This window comes from Anabrus simplex, chromosome 9, assembly GCF_040414725.1.
Source record: "Anabrus simplex isolate iqAnaSimp1 chromosome 9, ASM4041472v1, whole genome shotgun sequence".
NCBI lineage: Eukaryota > Metazoa > Arthropoda > Insecta > Orthoptera > Tettigoniidae > Anabrus > Anabrus simplex.
Window position 1 is genome coordinate 4,748,967 of NC_090273.1, and position 20,796 is coordinate 4,769,762.

The 20,796-nt window shown below is 42.6% G+C and overlaps 1 protein-coding gene across 1 annotated transcript in view; it reads left to right on the forward strand.

Moving 5' to 3' along the window:
- Nucleotides 1-20,796, forward strand: part of LOC136881212 (uncharacterized) — a 566,280-nt gene that overhangs the window by 541,970 nt on the left and 3,514 nt on the right. The window contains exons 4-5 of the mRNA XM_067153938.2: nt 12,171-12,361; nt 16,225-16,356. Coding sequence (XP_067010039.2) covers nt 12,171-12,361; nt 16,225-16,356 — 323 coding nt within the window. The remainder of the gene's footprint in view (nt 1-12,170; nt 12,362-16,224; nt 16,357-20,796) is intronic.

A 20,796-nucleotide genomic window follows, 5' to 3' on the forward strand; every position in this document is an offset into this window, starting at 1 on the left:
ATTTACAGCAAAAGATTTTTCAAATAAGTATGTTTGAAATTGTTAGGTGGAGTTGAGTCGATTTTCAAACACATGAGTGGAAATACTGAATAAATCCTCCTTTGTACAGAAGTTGTGGGAGTAATATAATATAAAGATATAACAAATAAGCAGCATATCGACGGCTTACTTCTAAAACCTCGTATGTCCCAAAGCTCTTTGTACACATTATATTCCTTAAGACTGGTTACGCCTCCCAGCCACATATTTATATGCAGTCCATTACGATAATTTTCGTTGTGTTCATTTTCCTATGATAATGTGTAAAGGAAAATGGATCCTACCATACCGTATTGTAGGGATGTTGTTTGCAGGGGAATTTTTCGCACTCCTACAGTATCATGTATTTAGGGTTCATTTTCCTTTACACATTAGCACAGGAAAATGAACACAACGAACATTGTTCTGATGGACTTCATATCTATACGTGGCTCGGAGGCGTGACCAGTCTTAAGGATAATAATGGAGAGGAAGATCATTGAGACATACGAGGTTTTAGAAGTAAGCCGTCGATATGCCTTTTTAACTTGATTTGATTAAACTTAATTATAAACTGCAGTCACGCTAGGTATTTGTGACGGCGGAGGGAGACATTAGGCGGTCCGGCGGTGTGCCTGCCTCTTACCCGGTGGTCCCGGGTGTGATTCCCGGCCACGTCAGGGATATTTACCCGGATCTGAGGGCTGGTTCGAGGTCCACTCAGCCTACGTGATTACAATTGAGGAGCTATCTGACTGTGAGATGGCGGCCCCGGGCTAGAAAGCCAAGAATAACGGCCAAGAGGATTCGTTGTGCTGACCACACGACACCTCCTTCGGGCTGAGCAGCGGTCGCTTGGTAGGCCATGGCCCTTCGGGGCTGTTGCGCCATGGAGTTTGGTTTTTAGAGGGAGACAAGAACTACGTATTGTTTGAGACGAAAGTAGGGCTCAATCAGGACTGACACCTTGTTGAGGGATCCTCCCCCGTCACCAGAAGTTGCGATGGGACGTTTCATTTTCATAAAGCCATATGAAAACAAAATTGGGTCAATATTTTCGAGCAGTAGATTCATCTCAGCTACGTCACATTTTGGCCAAAACGTGGGGTTGGGAGACATAAGGGTCCATTTGGATGGTCTTTTGCTGATGATAATCAAGTAACCCTAACATGAAAACATTAAACAACACTTTGGGTTTGTATGGATGTGGAAGAACTTAATGATTTTAATTATTTTATGTTTTATGTATTCAAGTAAAGCCGTGTTCAGAATACCCGGGCTGAGTGGCTCACACGGTTGAGGCACGTTCGACCAGTCCAGTCAGCTCGTGTCGGTAGGTTTACTGGCAGGTGAAAGAACTCCTGCGGGACTACATTCCGGCACTTCGGCGTCTCCGAAAACCTTAAAAGTAATTAGTGGGACGTAAAACCAATAACATTATCAACATCGTAGGACTTTACATTTAGTTTCTTCAGACTCTGTGATGTCTAAAGCGATCGTTCCTTTACGATTTTTATAATCATTTTTACTATTTTCCTTGTCGATTTGGACCGATAACCATGTGTTAAGACAACACTATTTCCATGTAAACAACAAAATTCTATCTTGAAGAAGGAGAAGAAATCCTGACACAAGATCTACAAAAACTAGAAAACTATTTCAAACAATAGAGGCTTTGCCCAAACCCGTCAAAAACGGAGGTCACAGCTTTTCACCTTAACAATAGAATCTCCAAACAAGAGCTGAACATTGCATTCTGCGGCAAAAGGGTGAGAAACAATCCTAACCCCAAATACGTGGGAGTTACTCTGGACCGCTCTATGACTTACAGAAAACACCTCGAGAATATTGCAGGAAAACTTAGGACCAGGAATAACATAATTCGCAAAGTAGCCGGCACAACATGGGGTGCTGATGCAAGTACTCTTCGTATGGCAAGCCTTGCACTGGTCTACTCTGTTGCCGAATAGTGTGCACCGGTATGGTATACAAGTGGATACTGAGCTCAATTAGACCTTGAGGATCGTAACGGGCATACCTCGTAACGGGTATACCTCCTCCACAAGTGAGAAGACAACAAGCTGCTGCCCAAACTTGGAAAACTTACATCTGTCCTGACTTTAAACACCTCCCGATTCATTCTGTGCTGAGTAATGCACCAAGCATGCGTCTGAAATCTAGGAAGCCTATTTGGGATGATAACATTATTAAGCAGCCAGGGCCTTTCAACATCAACAAAGTCTGGAAGGAAGGGTGGAGAGATTTCTCATCATCCCGACAAATCCAATTAGATGATCCTTCCCAGCATGTTCCAGAGCTCAAGAACACGGCGTAGCTTCACAGGTGTTTGCGAAGAGTTCATGAAAGCATCAACTCCATTTTTAGTTTATTACGTACATATTTGTGTTAAATAATGTAGATCATTTGTTCCATATGAAATATATATATAACAACAGTCTAAATTCAAGAATTATCTTATTATAGTCGTCCCTTTGTGGGTGGAGGCTGCGGCTAAATGTGGTCTCAGGGGCTCTCAACTTGGGGGGGGGGGGGTTGGCCGTTAGCTGAGTCCTGGCAGTGCTTCCACTAACTTGTGCCAGGCTCCTCACTTTCATCTGTCTATCGGACCTCCCTTAGTTCTTTTCTGACCCCGACAGTATTACGCATGGAGGCCTAGGGAGTGTTTTATTTTCACGCCTTTCGTGGCCCTTGTCTTCCTTAGGCCGAGATCTTCATTCTTCGAAGTGTCGGACCCCTTCCACTTTTTCTCCCCGATTAGTGTTATTAGGGGATGGTTGTACTTCCATCACCAGCAATCTTATCATAGTCGGCCCGGTGAAACTGAATAAGGAAAGGAAATTGTATTTTCTATGACTTACGTAATGTAGTACTTTTTGACAGGAGTCATGACCTAGGTAATTAAAAATTACATTTTAGGCGCCTTCCGCTAAACTAACATTTTTAACGACGATGAAAAAAATTATTTGCAGAGTCGATTGTAGTTCTTTATTCCCGACTTTACATGCCGATTTTCATTAAATTCTCTTCAGCCGTTTTTTCGTGATACGCGCTCGTACAGAAATTACAGAAAATTAAAAAGTGCATTTTCTTGTTACTGTGGACACGACCCATACAGAAATACCCTTCTTTCTAAATTCTGATCAATGTACAGACAAAACTCTTTAAGTTTATTGTTACTCCTTGGGGTAGAGGTTGAAAGGCCACCGGGAGCGGTGAGATAGAACACACTGCCGCGCACTCACACCGCTGTTTTGGGAGCAGAAAGACCCACACCTCTATCGCTTGAAGACGAAGTGCTCCTCTATCAACATTAATCGTGCTGGTGATTATTGTTTAAAGACGAAGTACAACCATCCAACATTAACACTTATCAGAGAGAAATGGAAGAGAATGGAGACAGGAAAGGGAAGGCCTACACGAACAAGCGATAGGAGCAGTTTATCTTGATATCCATGTTGGGAGTCGTTAATGACTCGGCGTGCAACTGATGCGAATTTCTATCATTTTCAGCGTGTATCTGAATATCGAGATTTTTGTGAGGATAGCTATTATCTATGTCGAGAGACAGAAACAGTAACAGAACTTGTTGAAATATGTAAGGTTTTGTTACAGAGCTTTCGTTTTATTTACCGAAGACAATTTATAAGAATTGTCTTGTTTCACTGTCTATGATGAATTGATACTTATACTAATCTCAGATTTATGTCTCAACGTGAAAATTGTATTGAGCCTTTTCTTAAATGATTTCAAAGAATTTGGAAATGTATCGAAGAATTACAACTCCTCTCCCTATAAATTCATATTATGATCCTACTTTTAAAAGCTATACTCAAGTAGTAATGTCAAGTGTTCGTAAACCGGTTATTCTAATCCAGGATAACTGAGCATTCCTCTTAGTAAATGAGTATGTGATGCATCAGTTTGTCGAGCAGTTCCACTAAATAAAGAGTCATACCAACCAAATTGGCTCCCAGTTTGGAGCATTACTCTTGACACGGTATCAGAGTCTCGATTTGCAGCAAGTCGTAAACTTGTGCAATGTTTTCTGCCTTTCGGAGCTACGATCCACTTGCAGATAAAGTGAACTTTCACAAAAACTGAGATGCGAACGAGAGACGCTCAACATACCTACATGTGGCTTATCGTTCACACTGCCACTGACTGCCCCCTTTCATTCTTCTAAACCTTCCTCGATAATAATGTTCTATACAGTGGCGATTAGACCTTCTCTCGCTACATCTTACCGCCAATGTGGTAAAGACTTTCGGTTCACCCGGTGACACACAATCCCCGGGTCCATTCATTAGTCTGCTCGGCTCATTAGCTAGGTTGTATCTGATTCCACCAAGTATGCAAATGGCGTCATTAGAGGTCCTTGTATGGAGACCAGCCGCTGGTGACATCATCCGAGACAGGTGTGTTTCTCAATTTACCTGACTTCGGGTGGTCCTCTCGTGCACGTGCATTGGCCGGGATTCGAACTGCAGCTCAGTCGTAGAGCACCGAACACGACCACGTAGAGTGTGCACTGCTGTCTTCAGCAGAACTACCCAAAATACCTTTTCGTCGCTGTCAGTTCCTTCATACAGTGCAGTGGGGAAGTATGAGAGACTCCATGATGCACGCGACATGCCTGTCTCTTAGGGTCGACTGGTTCGAGGTCCACTCCCTGAGCAGCCGTCTGCTTTAAAAGTGGAAGTCCGAAAACATTCAGCCGATATTCCCGAGCCAGTATACACCCCTCATCGGCCGCTTAGACGTTCTCCAGAACGATGGACAAGTTACTTATTTCCTGGTTCCCACGCGGCATGGGAAGCCTGTAATATGAACGAAATTTAATTCAATCGTGCCTGTAATTTGGTACTTGGCCTACGCTACCTTTTCGGGCAGGATTAAAGGGTTCCGTCACGCGAATGTTCCATCATCATTTGACTTGTGTGGGCTCGTCCTCAGGTGCGAGATGGGAAAGGCGTCACTTTACCCGACCCACGTGACCTGCCTTTGCCTTGCAGGGTCAACAGACTCTACTATTTTTAGGAAAATGTCCCGTGTCTTTTATAAACATTTCACCGGAAGCAAATGTTCTCGTATTTTCGAGACTGAATACAATTTTTAATTCATCTCAAATTCTATTTATCGTGAAATGTGTCTGCTTTAAGCATTCGATGAGAAGGAATACTTGTCTTATAATAACTTGTATTGTTGCGACTTTGAGGGGCAACATTGAAAATAGGTCATCATTTGAAATACGATTTTTACGTTTCACCAGGGTCTACATTAGCAAGGAGCTCATCATACAAATTTTAAAGTCATTTTTTACGATGCAAAATACAAATGGATTAGTCTGTTTCGATGCTGTTTGTGAGTGCTGTAGATTTGTTAAATATTCATTATTAATTATGCTGGAAGCCAATAAAATCGTATGTCCATAATTATATGACAAACCCAAGTTTAATGTTTAGGGCACTGATTTAAAATCCAAATCTATGGACGGTTTTAATTTGTTTATTAACTTTTCTGAACGATGTATTGTTCCTATTGTTTTCCTTTTTATTATATTTTTGGTTAGTAACATCCTGGAATTTTTACGAAACTAAATTAACAGGAACTGGTAATAAACAATAGGTAAAGTAAGTTAACATTTCTTAAATTAGATAATGACGCTTGTCGACGAATCTTTAACTGTTGCGAAATGGGAAATTCGGTATGGTGGTGATTCACTTGGTGATCTACCGTGTTGCCCCTTTTCGGTCCGGCTCTTGATCATATTGTTTTTGTCCTATATGTTAATGTACAACCTGTACATTACATGAATATCAACATCCTTCAATTGTGTAAGTGTCCTTACAACGACACTCAAGCATTATGAAAGCTGCCTCTGTGGATCAGTGGTAGAGTGTCGGCCTCAAACCCGGCAGAGGTAGTCGGATTTTTGAAGGGCGGAAAAAAGTCCATTCGACACTCCATGCCGTACGATATCGGCATGTGAAAGATCTCTGGTGACACATTTGGTGTGTAACCGACAGAATTAATTAAATCTCACCCACAGACGCCCGAGAGAGTTTCGGGTTACTCGGTCTGCCATCTAGTGGGCCTAGAGGAAAACGGAACGTCGAAACTGACGAGCAGACAGCCAGATGGCGTCAAATTGAAATGTCTGCACACGGTAGTGAGGCATACGATTATTATTATTATTATTATTATTATTATTATTATTATTATTATTATTATTTTATAACCATAAACCTCCTCCCCACTCCCATCGGTCGAACCTGCCTATTACTCTATATGCTAAACGCTATGAGAAATCTGGCAGCCCTGCCACTAAGAGGCTAACAATACGTAAGATGTTTGCCTGGGGAATGTTTTAGCTGCCATACGCGTGTGGTGGTGATAAGACACGTGTCTAGGTAAATCCTCGACTTCATGTTTTTCCTCTGTATCTTAGAGCAAGTGGAAAGTTAGAGGTTTATATATTTTCAAGTCACCGTTCATTATAAATACGTGAACATTTGAACTTAGAGAAATTACTTTTAACGTGAAATTGTGCCATATAATTGCTACAATATTTCAGACTGTCGACTACAGACTAAGAAGAAAATGCGTCATTGTAGGGGAAGGGTGATTGTCATTGTGTGCGGAGGACAACGTGTGTATAACGGATACACCGAGTAAATTCATTAACTTTTATGTGTCAAACGAAGCGGGTACTTGTAGTTCTGCGTACCGTGTACCGACTTGTACTGATGCAGATACTCTTAACATTTCAGAGTGAAATGCAAACCCTTGTATTTCGAACGCCATCTCTCATTAGCTCTCACTCATGATTACCTCTTTTGAAATAGCAAGCATTTTACATTTTTCAAACTTACGTAACAGATCTTGTGATCACCTTCAGTTCCTGGCAGACAACAACAAAATGTATTTTACTCTTCGAATCAATTAGTGCCCACCAAACCAACAGCTTACAGTTTTCCGAAATCAACTGTCTTCGAGTCCAAAGATAGAAGATATCCGGAGGGGCGAGGAGAATTCTCAAGTCATAGACTTTGGATTCCAAAGAGTTTCCGATATCAGAGAATGAACGTGGTAGCAAGCAGACCAAGACCGACTACAATATCTCAGACTATCGAGTGGCGAGAAAACGGTGGAATTCGTGGTGGTCGTAAGTGATGTGTGGTTCGCACATGATTGTTTATTTACATTGCGTTTAGAGGACGCGAAATACTATTTCACCCGCGTTATTAGGTATAAAGGGTACAACTCCTGTAAAGGCTGACCAGCGCAGAACCGCTGTTTAATGTTCATTTTTCATTGGGGTTCAGTTAGTTCGTGGCAGAGTCATGCAGACTTGCCCAGCCCATGAGCTGCTTCGGCAGTAAGCTGCAATGGGCTTTGAAAGGCTCGAACATAAGAAGCCCGTGACGTCATCGCACGGGCCGGTCTGGGCCAGCGCTCTGTCATTCATACGCGGTGAGCCAAGGACAGCGCAATGGTAGTTCTACGGGCTGACTGCTTCAATGTGTACAGTGTACTGCGTGTCAGTGGAGTGCGTTGCTTACGGTCGAGTGGAGCCGACTAAATTTGCTGTGGTTTTCAGTACGACTTCTCCGTCTATCCTGTTATCGGAAGCGAATGTGGACTGTAGTTCCAAAAGAAAGGAAACCGTGGCAAAAAAAATCGTGAAGTAAAAAAAAGAAGGAACAAACGAACTAAAAACCGCAAAATACAAGACTTCTGAACCGGATCCTAAACTTAAAAGTCGTATTTGGTTGGTATTCAAGCTTGCAGTTGACGGTGATGGGAAATACGTTAATTTTGTGTGCTGTACGATCTGCAGTGAACTTTATGTACACACTAGCAGTTACCCGCGACATCTCGCGTGGATTTCCTAATTTGATAAAAGTAATCGTTCCTCGGTACTGTACTAAGACATTATCTGAAAATCCCTGAAGTATAAAACCTCACTGAAAAACTGAGTTTCATTTACCCCAGAAACTCTTTGTAAACCAAGTTTATGGTATTGCCTTTTGGAGCTGAGATGACCATGCGACATAGAACTGTACACGTGAGAACGTCTTCTCTCAAGTAAAGAAAAAAAATTCTTTATTTTTAAAGGAGATTACAAATACATATTTCCACATCTGTAACATCTTCAAGTTTTGAGATATAAGTATCCGCATAAAAAGAATTCAACCCCTTTATCAGCCCTTCCTCCACCCCCACCTACGTGGATTTTCCGAAAACAAAAAAGAGTGACATGTTTATTTATTTTTAAAGGACATTCCAAGTACCAAGTTCCATGTCTGTAATATGTAAAGTTTTTGACATACACTGTAGATATACCGGTACTCATTTTAAAAATTCACCTGCTTTTTTCAATTCTTTTCAGTCCGTTAAGTGGTTTTTCCGAAACAAATGCGTGTTTATTGATAAAGGAGCTGCCAAATACCAATTATCACGACTGTAACACCTTCAGTTCTTGAGATATCAGTACCCTAATAAAATTAATTCAACCCCCTTTTCAGTCCCCCCCACGTTAAGTGGTTTTTCAAAAACAAAATGCCTGTTTTTATTTTTTCACATCTGTAACGTGTTAAGTGTTTGAGATATACTGTAGATATGCTCACCTTAAGAATTCTCGCCAGCCCACATTTCAGTCCTTTCACCCCCCCCCCCCCCTACTTAAGTGTCTTTTCCGAAAACAAAATAATACATGTCTATTTTTAAAAGAGATTATAAATACTACTTCACGTCTGTAACGTTAAGTTTTCGAGATATATTGTACATATGCTCAGGGATTATGTGTGCAGATTTTGGTTGGCAGCTACGCATAATCTCGCTGCTATAGAATCCTGGAGCTGGCGTTGCCATGGTTACGGCAGTTCATTTCCTTATCCGGTTCCGAGATCAGGGTTAGTGTGGTGCAGATATCTCCATAACGGTCGGTTTTAGGGCCTTAAAACATGGTTTTCGGGCCCGTAGGTCTTACCGAGATTTGTTCTTCGGGTCAAGGGACTTAAAATGAGCTTAGTCTCGTCTTTGCACGACAATTTCGATATTTCGCCTATATTAGTCTATTATTTATATATCTCCCCCGCCTCCCCCACCTCGAATTGTTTTGAAAATAAAATACAGCCCATGTCTCCCAGGGATAATGTATATCTACATTAGTAAAAAGATTTTTAGAATCGGTCTAGTAGTTTCTGAGATTACCCTCCAGATACACACAAACTAACACAATTCGTGCTCTCTCTTTATTATATTAGTATAGATTAAAGGAGTCGAACTGATTTTGTCTTTTTATAATTAGATACAGAACCTACGATGAACGAGGTGTGCTTGAATGACGACCATTCTAATGTTTCCGTGTCATTAGACTCCACGACAAAGTAATGAAGTTTTCTTCGTGGATTGACGTTCACGATGCTCCTATTCAAACAGATGAGCTGGAAAGATATTTAAAGCAAAATTGTGGAGTGGAAGAAGATGGACAAAACTATTCAAACTATTCAAAATTTCACCAGATCGGTAAGAAAGTAATATGCATGCAAGCATCAAGTTCAGCTTCAGAGAGAAATTTCAGTTCAGCGGGCTTCATTCTCTTCTACAACCAGACAACAGCTAATGCTCTTCTTTTCATTCACAGTAATTCCATTCCACCACCATTAACAATGACCAATAAACTTCGCACACTAAGTAAAAGCTGTATTCAGGTTTGTTTTTATTGTTGGCATATTGCACGTCATTTCTGTTTGTATTTTATTTTGAAGTAAATGCGAATGAAGTCCTATGAATATGGTTCGTGTTATTTAGATTCATTTTCAGTTAACTTGGTGTCAATTGCAAACGAATATTAGTTTATAATAAAGTTTCTGTTTGTTTTCAATTATTATTATTATTATTATTATTATTATTATTATTATTATTATTATTATTATTATTATTATTATTACAGTGCAGGAGAAAACTCTACCGTTTACTTTCCAAATGCGATTAGCCTACTGTAAAATATGTTATTAGCGCACGGAAATTCGTAGAGTGAATGATCCGAATAGTAGTGTGACGTGAACATTTCGTTGTGCACGGCGCACATGTTATTGTGGAGAACTACTCAAGGTTATTCCACGGAGCCCGCCCAGTGCGGTGGACTGCGGTGGGCCGTATGAGCCCAGTGCTGTGGGCCAGTACGCTGCCGCGTCAGAAAGAGAAAGGCACTGCACGGGCTGGGCTGCCGGAGCCCGTGGATTCGAAGTGCTGCGCGGTGGGTCTGGCTGCAGGAGTCTGGTTCGTGGTACCAACTTTAATTAGTTTCTAGTCTGGCGAGACAGTTCACTGTGTCTTGTAGTGTGGGTTACTTTCATTGTCCTCTCCTTGGCTTTGACAATATGAAAGTGACTGAGGTATGAGCGATGCTAGTAATGCCAGTCCCTGCTATGAATGGTGTGAAAACGTAGCTCATAGGGTCGGTTGCTGCATGCATTTCAGTGGGCTTGGCAGACTGATATTATGTAATGGCAACGTCTGGCTCGGTGGGGAAAGCAACGGGAAACTACTTCACTCCTCATTTCTCTACTACGCCTCTTCAGTGATTTCTAGGCCATCAATGACATCTGATGTCGGATCTGTTGAGGATCCAACCAGCCTTAGGGCTGTGGACTGAACATACACACAGCAAAGTCTATTGTTGTACTGTAACGGCTGTAGCATTTGTAGTGCTGCGTACATTAAACTATACTGTTAAGGATACTGTACTTCAGTTCTTAAATTCCCTGACTATAAAGATTTAAGGGAGAAATACTGTATATCTATCGGGAAAGTTAAGTCTAAGGTCAAACCGTTTAACATATTGAACCAGGATTTTGGGGTAGGAAGTGTCTCTTCCCAACAGAAAACGGTAGTATTCTAGGGAGACATGTTGATCCTCTTTTGATGACTTCAGAACAAACTCCTGTTTCCACTTAACGCGGATGATAGTGCTCTTTTTTATTAAGGTACACGATGATAACAGACTTGACGATATCTGTTTAGAAGTGTCAAGTACCTTGAATGTGAGGTCTTTTGTAAGAAAATAGGTGTGTGCCAACCGAGACTTTCTGTATGGGATAAGCTGCACAATTTGGTGAGTCAGTTACAAACGTCTTTCCTCTTCCAATAGGATTTATATCCTAGTGAATATTGTAGAGGAAGCCTTCATTCGTGATAGTGATATGGATATAGTAAGATGTACGAAAATAACATTTGCTTTGGAATGATTAGTTTCAGCTTAAGGCACAGTATCCACCTGAGCTTCTGATATGGACTCACATATATCCAGGAGCCTATCAGTTGATACAAAAACTAACATGATGGTTCTGTCTCATCATGTACATCTTTGATAGAATGGGTTCATAAGAATACTATTACAGCTTGCTCTAAATTTGACCAGGAACTCCTTGCATCCCACAGCTACCGAGAGGCAGAAAGTTGCTCTAGCTATTAACATGTCATACGATTTTACATAATGAGTGTGCTGTTATTTCTGAGGGCACTGAATGTAATATCTAAATGGTGGATCAGCCTATATTCTGACATTAACCAGCTGGTTGTCAGATAAAACTGATCTATTGCACGTCACATGTTTCTTTATGTCAGTGTTGTGTTATTGATATTTTAAACGATGCTAAGGTAATCCTCTTTTTGCTTATTGTGCATCATTCCAATTATTGTCTACTAAGTTTTGACATAAATCTTGGGGTTCCTGGAGAAAAGTAATCTAAAATGAGAAGCTTTCGCATCGAAATGAAGTTTTTAAGATGACTCTCTAACCTTGAACAGTCGGCAACTGATCCCCCTATGACGTCCTCCATTTTGGTTTTGATATTACGGTCTGATATATTGTAGTCGGTCTTGAGTAGGCCTACCGCATAAACTGCTATTTTAGGAATTCTGCGTATTTAGGGAATGTGGTTCAGCTCTTGGCTCAAGCTATCGAGCTTTTTTGCTTTGATATTGTGCTTCAGTTGTCACGTAACTACGTCATTCTGATGAAGCTAGCAGCCGACATTGGCCCCTTTTTCTTTTTTTTTTATTAGCATTAGCCTTCTTACTTAATTTTGTAGTTACTCGTTATATTGTGTGTGTTGTTCCAGACCACGACAGTGGGCTCGAGCGCCCCCCAGCGCGTGGAGAAGCTCACCTTCTACAACCACACGGAATGCATGTGTGAGAACAGGAACGCCGCTATGATGCACCGCGATGTGGAGTCGGGACACTACTTCAGACGGTCCGCCAACTACGGTGGACACCGCAAGTCCGAGCCCGAGAGGACGGACACTAACAAGTGAGTGAAATCTAGTCTTCTGTTTGATTATTCCCGAATTATTCTCTACTATACTAAAGTTTCCACTTCTATTCTACATATCGGTATTCATTATGTTCCATCCTAGCTCGATAAATCCCTCACACTTCAGTTGTGTTCTATTTCTATTTCTGGAGAGTGTCAGCTCATTCCAAGAAAAGCGTATTGCTAATGTGTTGTCGCTCTAATAACTAGTGCACGACCGAGCTCGATAGCTGCAGTCACGTAAGTGCTACCAGTATTCGGGAGATAGAGGGTTCGAACCCCACCATCGGCACCCCTGAAGATGGTTTTCCGTGGTTTCCCATTTCACACAAGGCAAATGCTGGGGCTGTATCTTAATTAAGGCTTCCTTCCCATTCCTAGCCCTTTCCTGTCCCTTCATCGGTATCTGTGTGGGTGCGACGTAAAGTAAATTTTAAAAAATGTATCGAAGCGTTTCATTGTTAATTAATTATGAAGATAGAATTATGGTTAGGTTGTTCACTTGTGGAGCCTAATCAATTAATGTAAGAAATGTTTCTACGATATCTCATTAGAGAAGACTTCCTGACGAGATGTGGACCAAAGTTCTAAAGAAGTTCACCTTGTTTTCTTAACACGGCAAAAGTTTATTATCTCAGCCTCTTACTACAAAATTACCATCAGACTTTCCAATCTCCTACCATCAACTCAATCTCTTATTCATACCTCAGTTAGCCAACCATTCTTCACTGCCTCTCTTTCCTCACTCTTTAATCATTCATTTATTCATACTCACTCTTAAGTATGTTGCCTTCAGCTTCTCTATCATTTCGAGGGTTTTCTTCTTTAGATGTGTCCATATGTTTTCCAGCGACAGGTTCAACTTTGAGTTTGAACAGTCGTAGGGCTGTTTCCAGAGAGAGTTTACCTATTGACTTGATGTCATTTATGGCTCTCGTCGCGGCGCTAACTCTGTCGTTTATGTGACGTATGAATACAGTTCCGTGACTGAAGGGTAACTTCCAGGTACGAAAAGCTGGTGACTGACTTTAACGGCGTCTCGCCAGTGTAGAAAGTGCCGGGTCTTCCCCACCCCCTTCCGAAGGTCATAGAGACTTTCTTCCCTTCATTCAATGCCAAGTCCACCAACTGGTTGAAGGTTTTCTGAGGTTGAGGTCAACGCCATGTCGTCCGCATACATTAGAAGGTTTGCTTTGTCGCATTTTATTGTCTCGACGATGTCTGCTATAGCTACGATGAAGAGTAAAGGGCTTAGTGGGTCCCCCTGCAGTACCCCAACAGTTTGTTGTCTCAGCCTCGATTTATCTATGCCATCATGTATTTCCACCCAGTTATTAGTGAGAAGGTCTCTGATGATCGGCAGCAGGTAATGTCTTGAACCTAAGGTGGTTTCCAGCTTCTTCTTTAGAATGGATCCATTGATTGTGTCACGATCCTTCGTGTGATCTATGAAGATTGCGTGAAGCTTTCCCCCACGGTTTGCTAAGGCCATTTCTATATCAGATTGGAGACAGTGTATAGCTTGTGTAGTTGATCTCCCACATCTGAAACCAAACAGCGAATCGGGGAGTTTCTCATAGATAATATCTCGAAGACGCTAACGTAATAGTGTTATAATGATCTTGAGTAGAGTGTTCTCCAGCACGATGCCCCTGTAAGCATTTGGGTCAGCCGTGTTGCCTTTTCCCTTGTACAGCATTATTACCTTTGAGTGTTTCTCTTATCGGGTACAGTTCGTCGTTTCAGGCACTCATTCAGGAGTGCTGTGAGTGGAGTCACTAGTGCAGGAAGTGTAGTTTTCAGGTGCTCGTTGTAGATGTTGTCTGGTCCACATGCTTTATTGTTCTTTGTACTCATAATTGTGTGGACTATTTCATCTTCTGTAAGAAATCTATCTCCTGCGTAGGGGGTTGAGTCACTTTGGGGCTTGCTGCCGGCCGGCGTGTGTCGTTATCCTGAAGGATTGAGCTTAGATGTCTTCCCAAACCTCCATTCGAATTTCAGTTGCTTAGTCTGAAGAGCCTTGTACGGTCTCTGCCTTGCTGTTCCTATTAAACGCTTTTCCTCTTCCTCCCAGAATGACCTTTACGCTTCCTTAATCTGTATTTTGTAGTCTCTCCTCAGCTTACCTTAGCGGTCCAAGTCATCCACTGATTTAGTTGCTCTGGCTTTATGCATGGCATTGAGGGCTTTCCCTCTGGCTTCATAACATTCCTTGTTGATCAATGGTTTAGCTCTGCGTTTTGTGTTGTCTATTGTGTGAGTGGTCTTTAGGATGAGTCCTTCTATCCATGATGCTGATTCATTGAGATTCTCTCTTTGTAGCAGTGTTGTTATTGTGCTGGTGTCGACTCTGCCAAGTGCTGATAAGTCTGCCTTTCTGCTTAGCTTAATTGTATTTTTCGGTCTGTTTTTTACTGTGTTCTTGTAGCAATGTTTCTACTGGCAGGTGCTTCGTTTCCACTTCCGCGATGATGTTTTGTTCTAGCAGTTTGCGTTTGCAGTTCACAAATATGAGGTCAAAAGTGCTTGCGCCGTTATGACAGAAATAAGTGTGAGTTGCTTTGTTATTTACAAGTGCGAAGCGTTCCTCTTCTATGTAGTTCAAGACACCTGTGGTTTTTTGTGAAGGGGTGTCCCCTGCGAGTATGACTGGGTCATTCTGGGTGCTAGTATCCAAGCACTGACTTGATTCGTATATGATATTTACTGCTGTGAGCTCCGGTTGAAAGTACACACATATAAGAACACAGATGGTGGTCCTTACTACTAGGGAGTGTCTTGATTTGTGGGAAATTGAGAAGGGCGAGAAAATTTATGTGACGAGACATGTGATGCCGCCCTCCGCCATTGTACTGATCGCGTAATGCGTGTTTCTTGTGTTCCAATCTTTTGTAAGGGAGGTTTTCGTCAGGAACACTATATCGTAAGGCTTGAAGAAATTATCTGGAACGCGCGCTACTGCTGTGCTAAGACCTTCAATATTCCAGTTTAGTGTTTTTATTTTGAGTTTACTAAGACTGATGTTACAGCCGGGCGCCTTCGTGTTTCTTGCTCCGAAAAAGGTACTGTCTCACCAGCACTCCCGCTGGCCACCGGTCTGGCTGTAGGGCTTGTTTGCGGCAACCAAGAGATGCCCTGAGTCTGAAGGCCGTTAGGCGGCCCTTTGTTTCCAGCTCATCGCACCCGATCTCTCCTGTCATTCCCTGTTCATCGAAGGTTTCGAGTGGTTTTCTCCTTTGTGATACCTTGATGGAGTTTCCCACATAAAGCCATGTGGATCTATCTCCTGCTCGGAGCCCGGAACCTGTTGGGCGTGCATTGTTTCTTCTCGTCTCTTGTTCCCTGCATCCTCTAAAGTATAGCCTCCTTCTTTATTTCCTTCATCCGCCGGTAGGGGTGTGAACTTCTCTCCCACCGGTGGGGGCGTGACGGTCCTCCTCTCTACGACTGGTCGCCTCCGGATGAGTTGTTTCCTGTCTCTGGTGGTGTTCCGATACCTCATCATTATTGTTTGTGTCGCATATTCCTTCTTGGTATATTGTCTGGCGCATCATTTTTCGTCTTTATTACTCTCTTCCGAACAGTTAAGTGCAAATGTATAGCTTTCAGTATATTATTTCCTAAAACATCACTACATTTTCAAAGTACTGTTAATTCACATTGCTTCATTACTGAAAAGTATCTTTCGTGAGCTGATGTATCTCGAGGGACTGTTGAAGTTAATTTAAACCTTCAAAATCGCATATGATAACATCACAGCACACACAACAATGCGTGGAACTCCTTTCATCATTTGACCGCACACAAATGTCCTGTTAGAAGGGTGTACCATTATAAAGATTGTTCCTCTGTTGCAGTTGCCGATGCCCCAGCAAGTTCTCTGTTCGCTACGGACGGGACGGAGCCTGTACCTGCGACTGTTTCGACAAGCAGCGGGAGTGCTTGAGGCTCAAGAAGGGCAAGGATTACTTCAGCGCACAAGACCGACAGTAAGTACAACTACCTTCTCTCTATTGCCTGTGGCCATGGTGGTTAGATCGCGAGATGGAGGCCGTTCAGCCGACAAGAGTAGGCTACCCTCTCCCTCACTACCAGTCAGCTCGACTGCATCAGGTTGTTGGTCTGTCGCAGCATCATAGGCAAGCAGAATGTTCGCTATTCAACACAAGGCGCGGGGGGCTTCAGAGGGGCCCGAAAACTCTATGTATCTGCTTAAATACAAGATATGGAGGTCACCCTCTGTGTACACTTTTTTAATACTAAGAGAATATGAAATGTTATGATCCGTCTGAAACGGAAGGACAACCAAATGCGCTATAAAATAGCATTACACCATTTGGCGCCCCTCTTTGCTACCGGCCCATCAACTAATGTTCTGCTACATTTGATCGTGTCGTTCATCCTGTTACAGAGTCTCCCACACATACCACTCCTCTACCATCAGCCATCACAACATTCTCATCTCATTTCCTCGTCAGACCAAGACATTCTAACTCTTCTTCCGCCAATAACAATCACACGTCTTCAGATATTCGGGCGAACCAGTCCCCTGTGCACCATGCCGTTATCTGATGTGACCAGAGATGCAAAATATTTAAAACGGGTGACTTGGGGGCCAAATTCTAGATATTCTCACTTTTGGGTGTTGAGTCGTCCTGCCTCTTTTTTCAGATTTCCACCTCGTGCATCACGTCATCCGTATGCGGCAGTGTCCAGGGATGCCGTTGAAGAGTATAGGTGAGAGTGCTAAACGCCGACAGGGACGTTAAAGGGCAGTGAGAACCCAGTCAGACATCGAACCACGCTTGTGACTTTACGGTACAACCGTTTTTTTGCTAGTGGCTTTAAGTTTCACCGACACAGATAAGTCTTAAGGCGACGCTGGGATAAGAAAGGCCTAGGAGTTGGAAGGAAGAGGCCGTGGCCTTTATTAAGGTATAGTCCCAGCATTTGCCCAGTGTGAAAATGGCAAACCATGTATAAACCATCTTCAGGGCTGCCGACAGTGGGATTCGAACCCACTACCTCCCGGATGCAGGCTCACAGCCGCGCGCCCCTAACCGCACGGCCAACTCGCCCGGTGTACAACAGTTGAATTCATCCTACGTGTGCCTCTGGAAGTCCATGGCTGCTAAGTGCTCGCCATATCAGAAGTGTCCATTCTCAAAAACTGGACAAGCAGGCCTCCATATTTCTGAAAGATATTTAATACTTACGCTACTCTGGATTTAGGCACTTCATATTCATCACAGGCTAACTACAGTAGCCCTCATAAAAAGTAAAATCATTCTTCCTTCTGTAAAAATGAAATGATCAAGAATATGTCTCACGGTCAATGTCATCCATCAACGGTTGCTAGGTAACATCGTCTGACCATCAATCCATAGCTTACATCACAGCCTGCACGGTGGATAAGTAACATCGTTTGATCATCCATAGCTTACATCACAGCCTGCAGGGTCGATAGGCAACATCGTCTGACCACCAATCCATAGCTTACATCACAGCCAGCACGGTGGATAAATAACATCGTTTGACCATCCATAGCTTACATCACAGCCTGCAGGGTCGATAGGTAACATTGTCCGACCATCAACCCATACCTTACATCACAGGCTGCAGGGTCGATAGGTAACATTGTCCGACCATCAACCCATACCTTACATCACAGCCTGCAGAGTCGATAGGTAACATTGTCCGACCATCAACCCATAGCTTACATCACAGCCTGCAGAGTCGATAGGTAACATTGTCCGACCATCAACCCATACCTTACATCACAGCCTGCAGAGTCGATAGGTAACATTGTCCGACCATCAACCCATAGCTTACATCACAGCCAGCACGGTGGATAAATAACATCGTTTGACCATCCATAGCTTACATCACAGCCAGCACGGTGGATAAATAACATCGTTTGACCATCCATAGCTTACATCACAGCCAGCACGGTGGATAAATAACATCGTTTGACCATCCATACCTTACATCACAGCCTGCAGAGTCGATAGGTAACATTGTCCGACCATCAACCCATATCTTACATCACAGCCTGCAGAGTCGATAGGTAACATTGTCCGACCATCAACCCATAGCTTACATCACAGCCAGCACGGTGGATAAATAACATCGTTTGACCATCCATAGCTTACATCACAGCCAGCACGGTGGATAAATAACATCGTTTGACCATCCATAGCTTACATCACAGCCAGCACGGTGGATAAATAACATCGTTCGACCATCCATAGCTTACATCACAGCCTGCACGGTGGATAAATAACATCGTTTGATCATCCATAGCTTACATCACAGCCAGCACGGTGGATAAATAACATCGTTTGACCATCCATAGCTTACATCACAGCCAGCACGGTGGATAAATAACATCGTTTGACCATCCATAGCTTACATCACAGCCTGCACGGTGGATAAATAACATCGTTTGACCACCCATAGCTTACATCACAGCCTGCAGGGTCGATAGGTAACATTGTCCGACCATCAACCCATACCTTACATCACAGCCTGCAGAGTCGATAGGTAACATTGTCCGACCATCAACCCATAGCTTACATCACAGCCTGCAGAGTCGATAGGTAACATTGTCCGACCATCAACCCATACCTTACATCACAGCCTGCAGAGTCGATAGGTAACATTGTCCGACCATCAACCCATAGCTTACATCACAGCCAGTACGGTGGATAAGTAACATCGTTTGACCATCCATAGCTTACATCACAGCCTGCAGGGTCGATAGGTAACATTGTCCGACCATCAACCCATACCTTACATCACAGGCTGCAGAGTCGATAGGTAACATTGTCCGACCATCAACCCATAGCTTACATCACAGCCTGCAGAGTCGATAGGTAACATTGTCCGACCATCAACCCATACCTTACATCACAGGCTGCAGAGTCGATAGGTAACATTGTCCGACCATCAACCCATAGCTTACATCACAGCCTGCAGAGTCGATAGGTAACATTGTCCGACCATCAACCCATACCTTACATCACAGGCTGCAGAGTCGATAGGTAACATTGTCCGACCATCAACCCATAGCTTACATCACAGCCTGCAGAGTCGATAGGTAACATTGTCCGACCATCAACCCATAGCTTACATCACAGCCAGCACGGTGGATAAATAACATCGTTTGACCATCCATAGCTTACATCACAGCCAGCACGGTGGATAAATAACATCGTTTGACCATCCATAGCTTACATCACAGCCAGCACGGTGGATAAATAACATCGTTTGACCATCCATACCTTACATCACAGCCTGCAGAGTCGATAGGTAACATTGTCCGACCATCAACCCATAGCTTACATCACAGCCTGCAGAGTCGATAGGTAACATTGTCCGACCATCAACCCATAGCTTACATCACAGCCAGCACGGTGGATAAATAACATCGTTTGACCATCCATAGCTTACATCACAGCCAGCACGGTGGATAAGTAACATCGTTTGACCATCCATAGCTTACATCACAGCCTGCAGGGTTGCTTGGTAATTTATTTATTTATTTATTTAGTCTGATCCAGGACACCCTAGATTTGCCATACACAATAACAATTTTGAGGGAAGATAAAAAAGATTAATGTTTAAAAAATGATAGGTTACAATTAACTATGTTAAATGGCATGAACTCCATATAAATGGTGACGAAGAATCGAAACGGAGTATTTCATGAGTGAGACGACTATCTCATCTTGTAGATTTCTCGCTAGTTTATATTTTTGTCACCATGTGAGGAAAGATTTGGGAATTGTTCCCCTCGCGCCAAAGAAAAGTCACCGTGTTTTTTTTAATGTTATACGACTCAAGAAAGAAAGGGATGGTTGGATTATAGATATCCTTGTTCTTTATTTCCTCGGATCTTCAGTAATTAAACCAATCAATCCCTCCAAGGAACACAATAACTCCAACTTAAGCTATATATTAGTAACGCTAACATGAAATTAAATTCTATCGAATTAAATTAAATTAAATAAGCGGACTCACAATATAAGATAAATTAAGATAAATAATCGTCATCACGGCAAAATGGCCTCTGGCCAACTCCTAATGGACATCTTTCCGCCATGGCAATACGGCATACCTTCCCTCATCCTGTTATGTGAGCGAAACCCGGCATCTGAGTGAGCAGCCTACTCATGCTGTCTGCTTCCTCATATCATGAACTATATTATTGCCCCAGGCTCTTACTCAATCTGCTGAGCTGTTACAACTTTACCCTATATCTTCAAGTCTAATTACATTCCATTAATTCGTACCACCAAACTCTATAACTTAATCACTCTTACAGTTATATCCATCAAATCCTTCTCCTACCATCTCTTTTCTATCACTCTATACCAAACCTCCAATCCAATTGCAACAGTTTCTACCACTTAATCAATATTCACCAA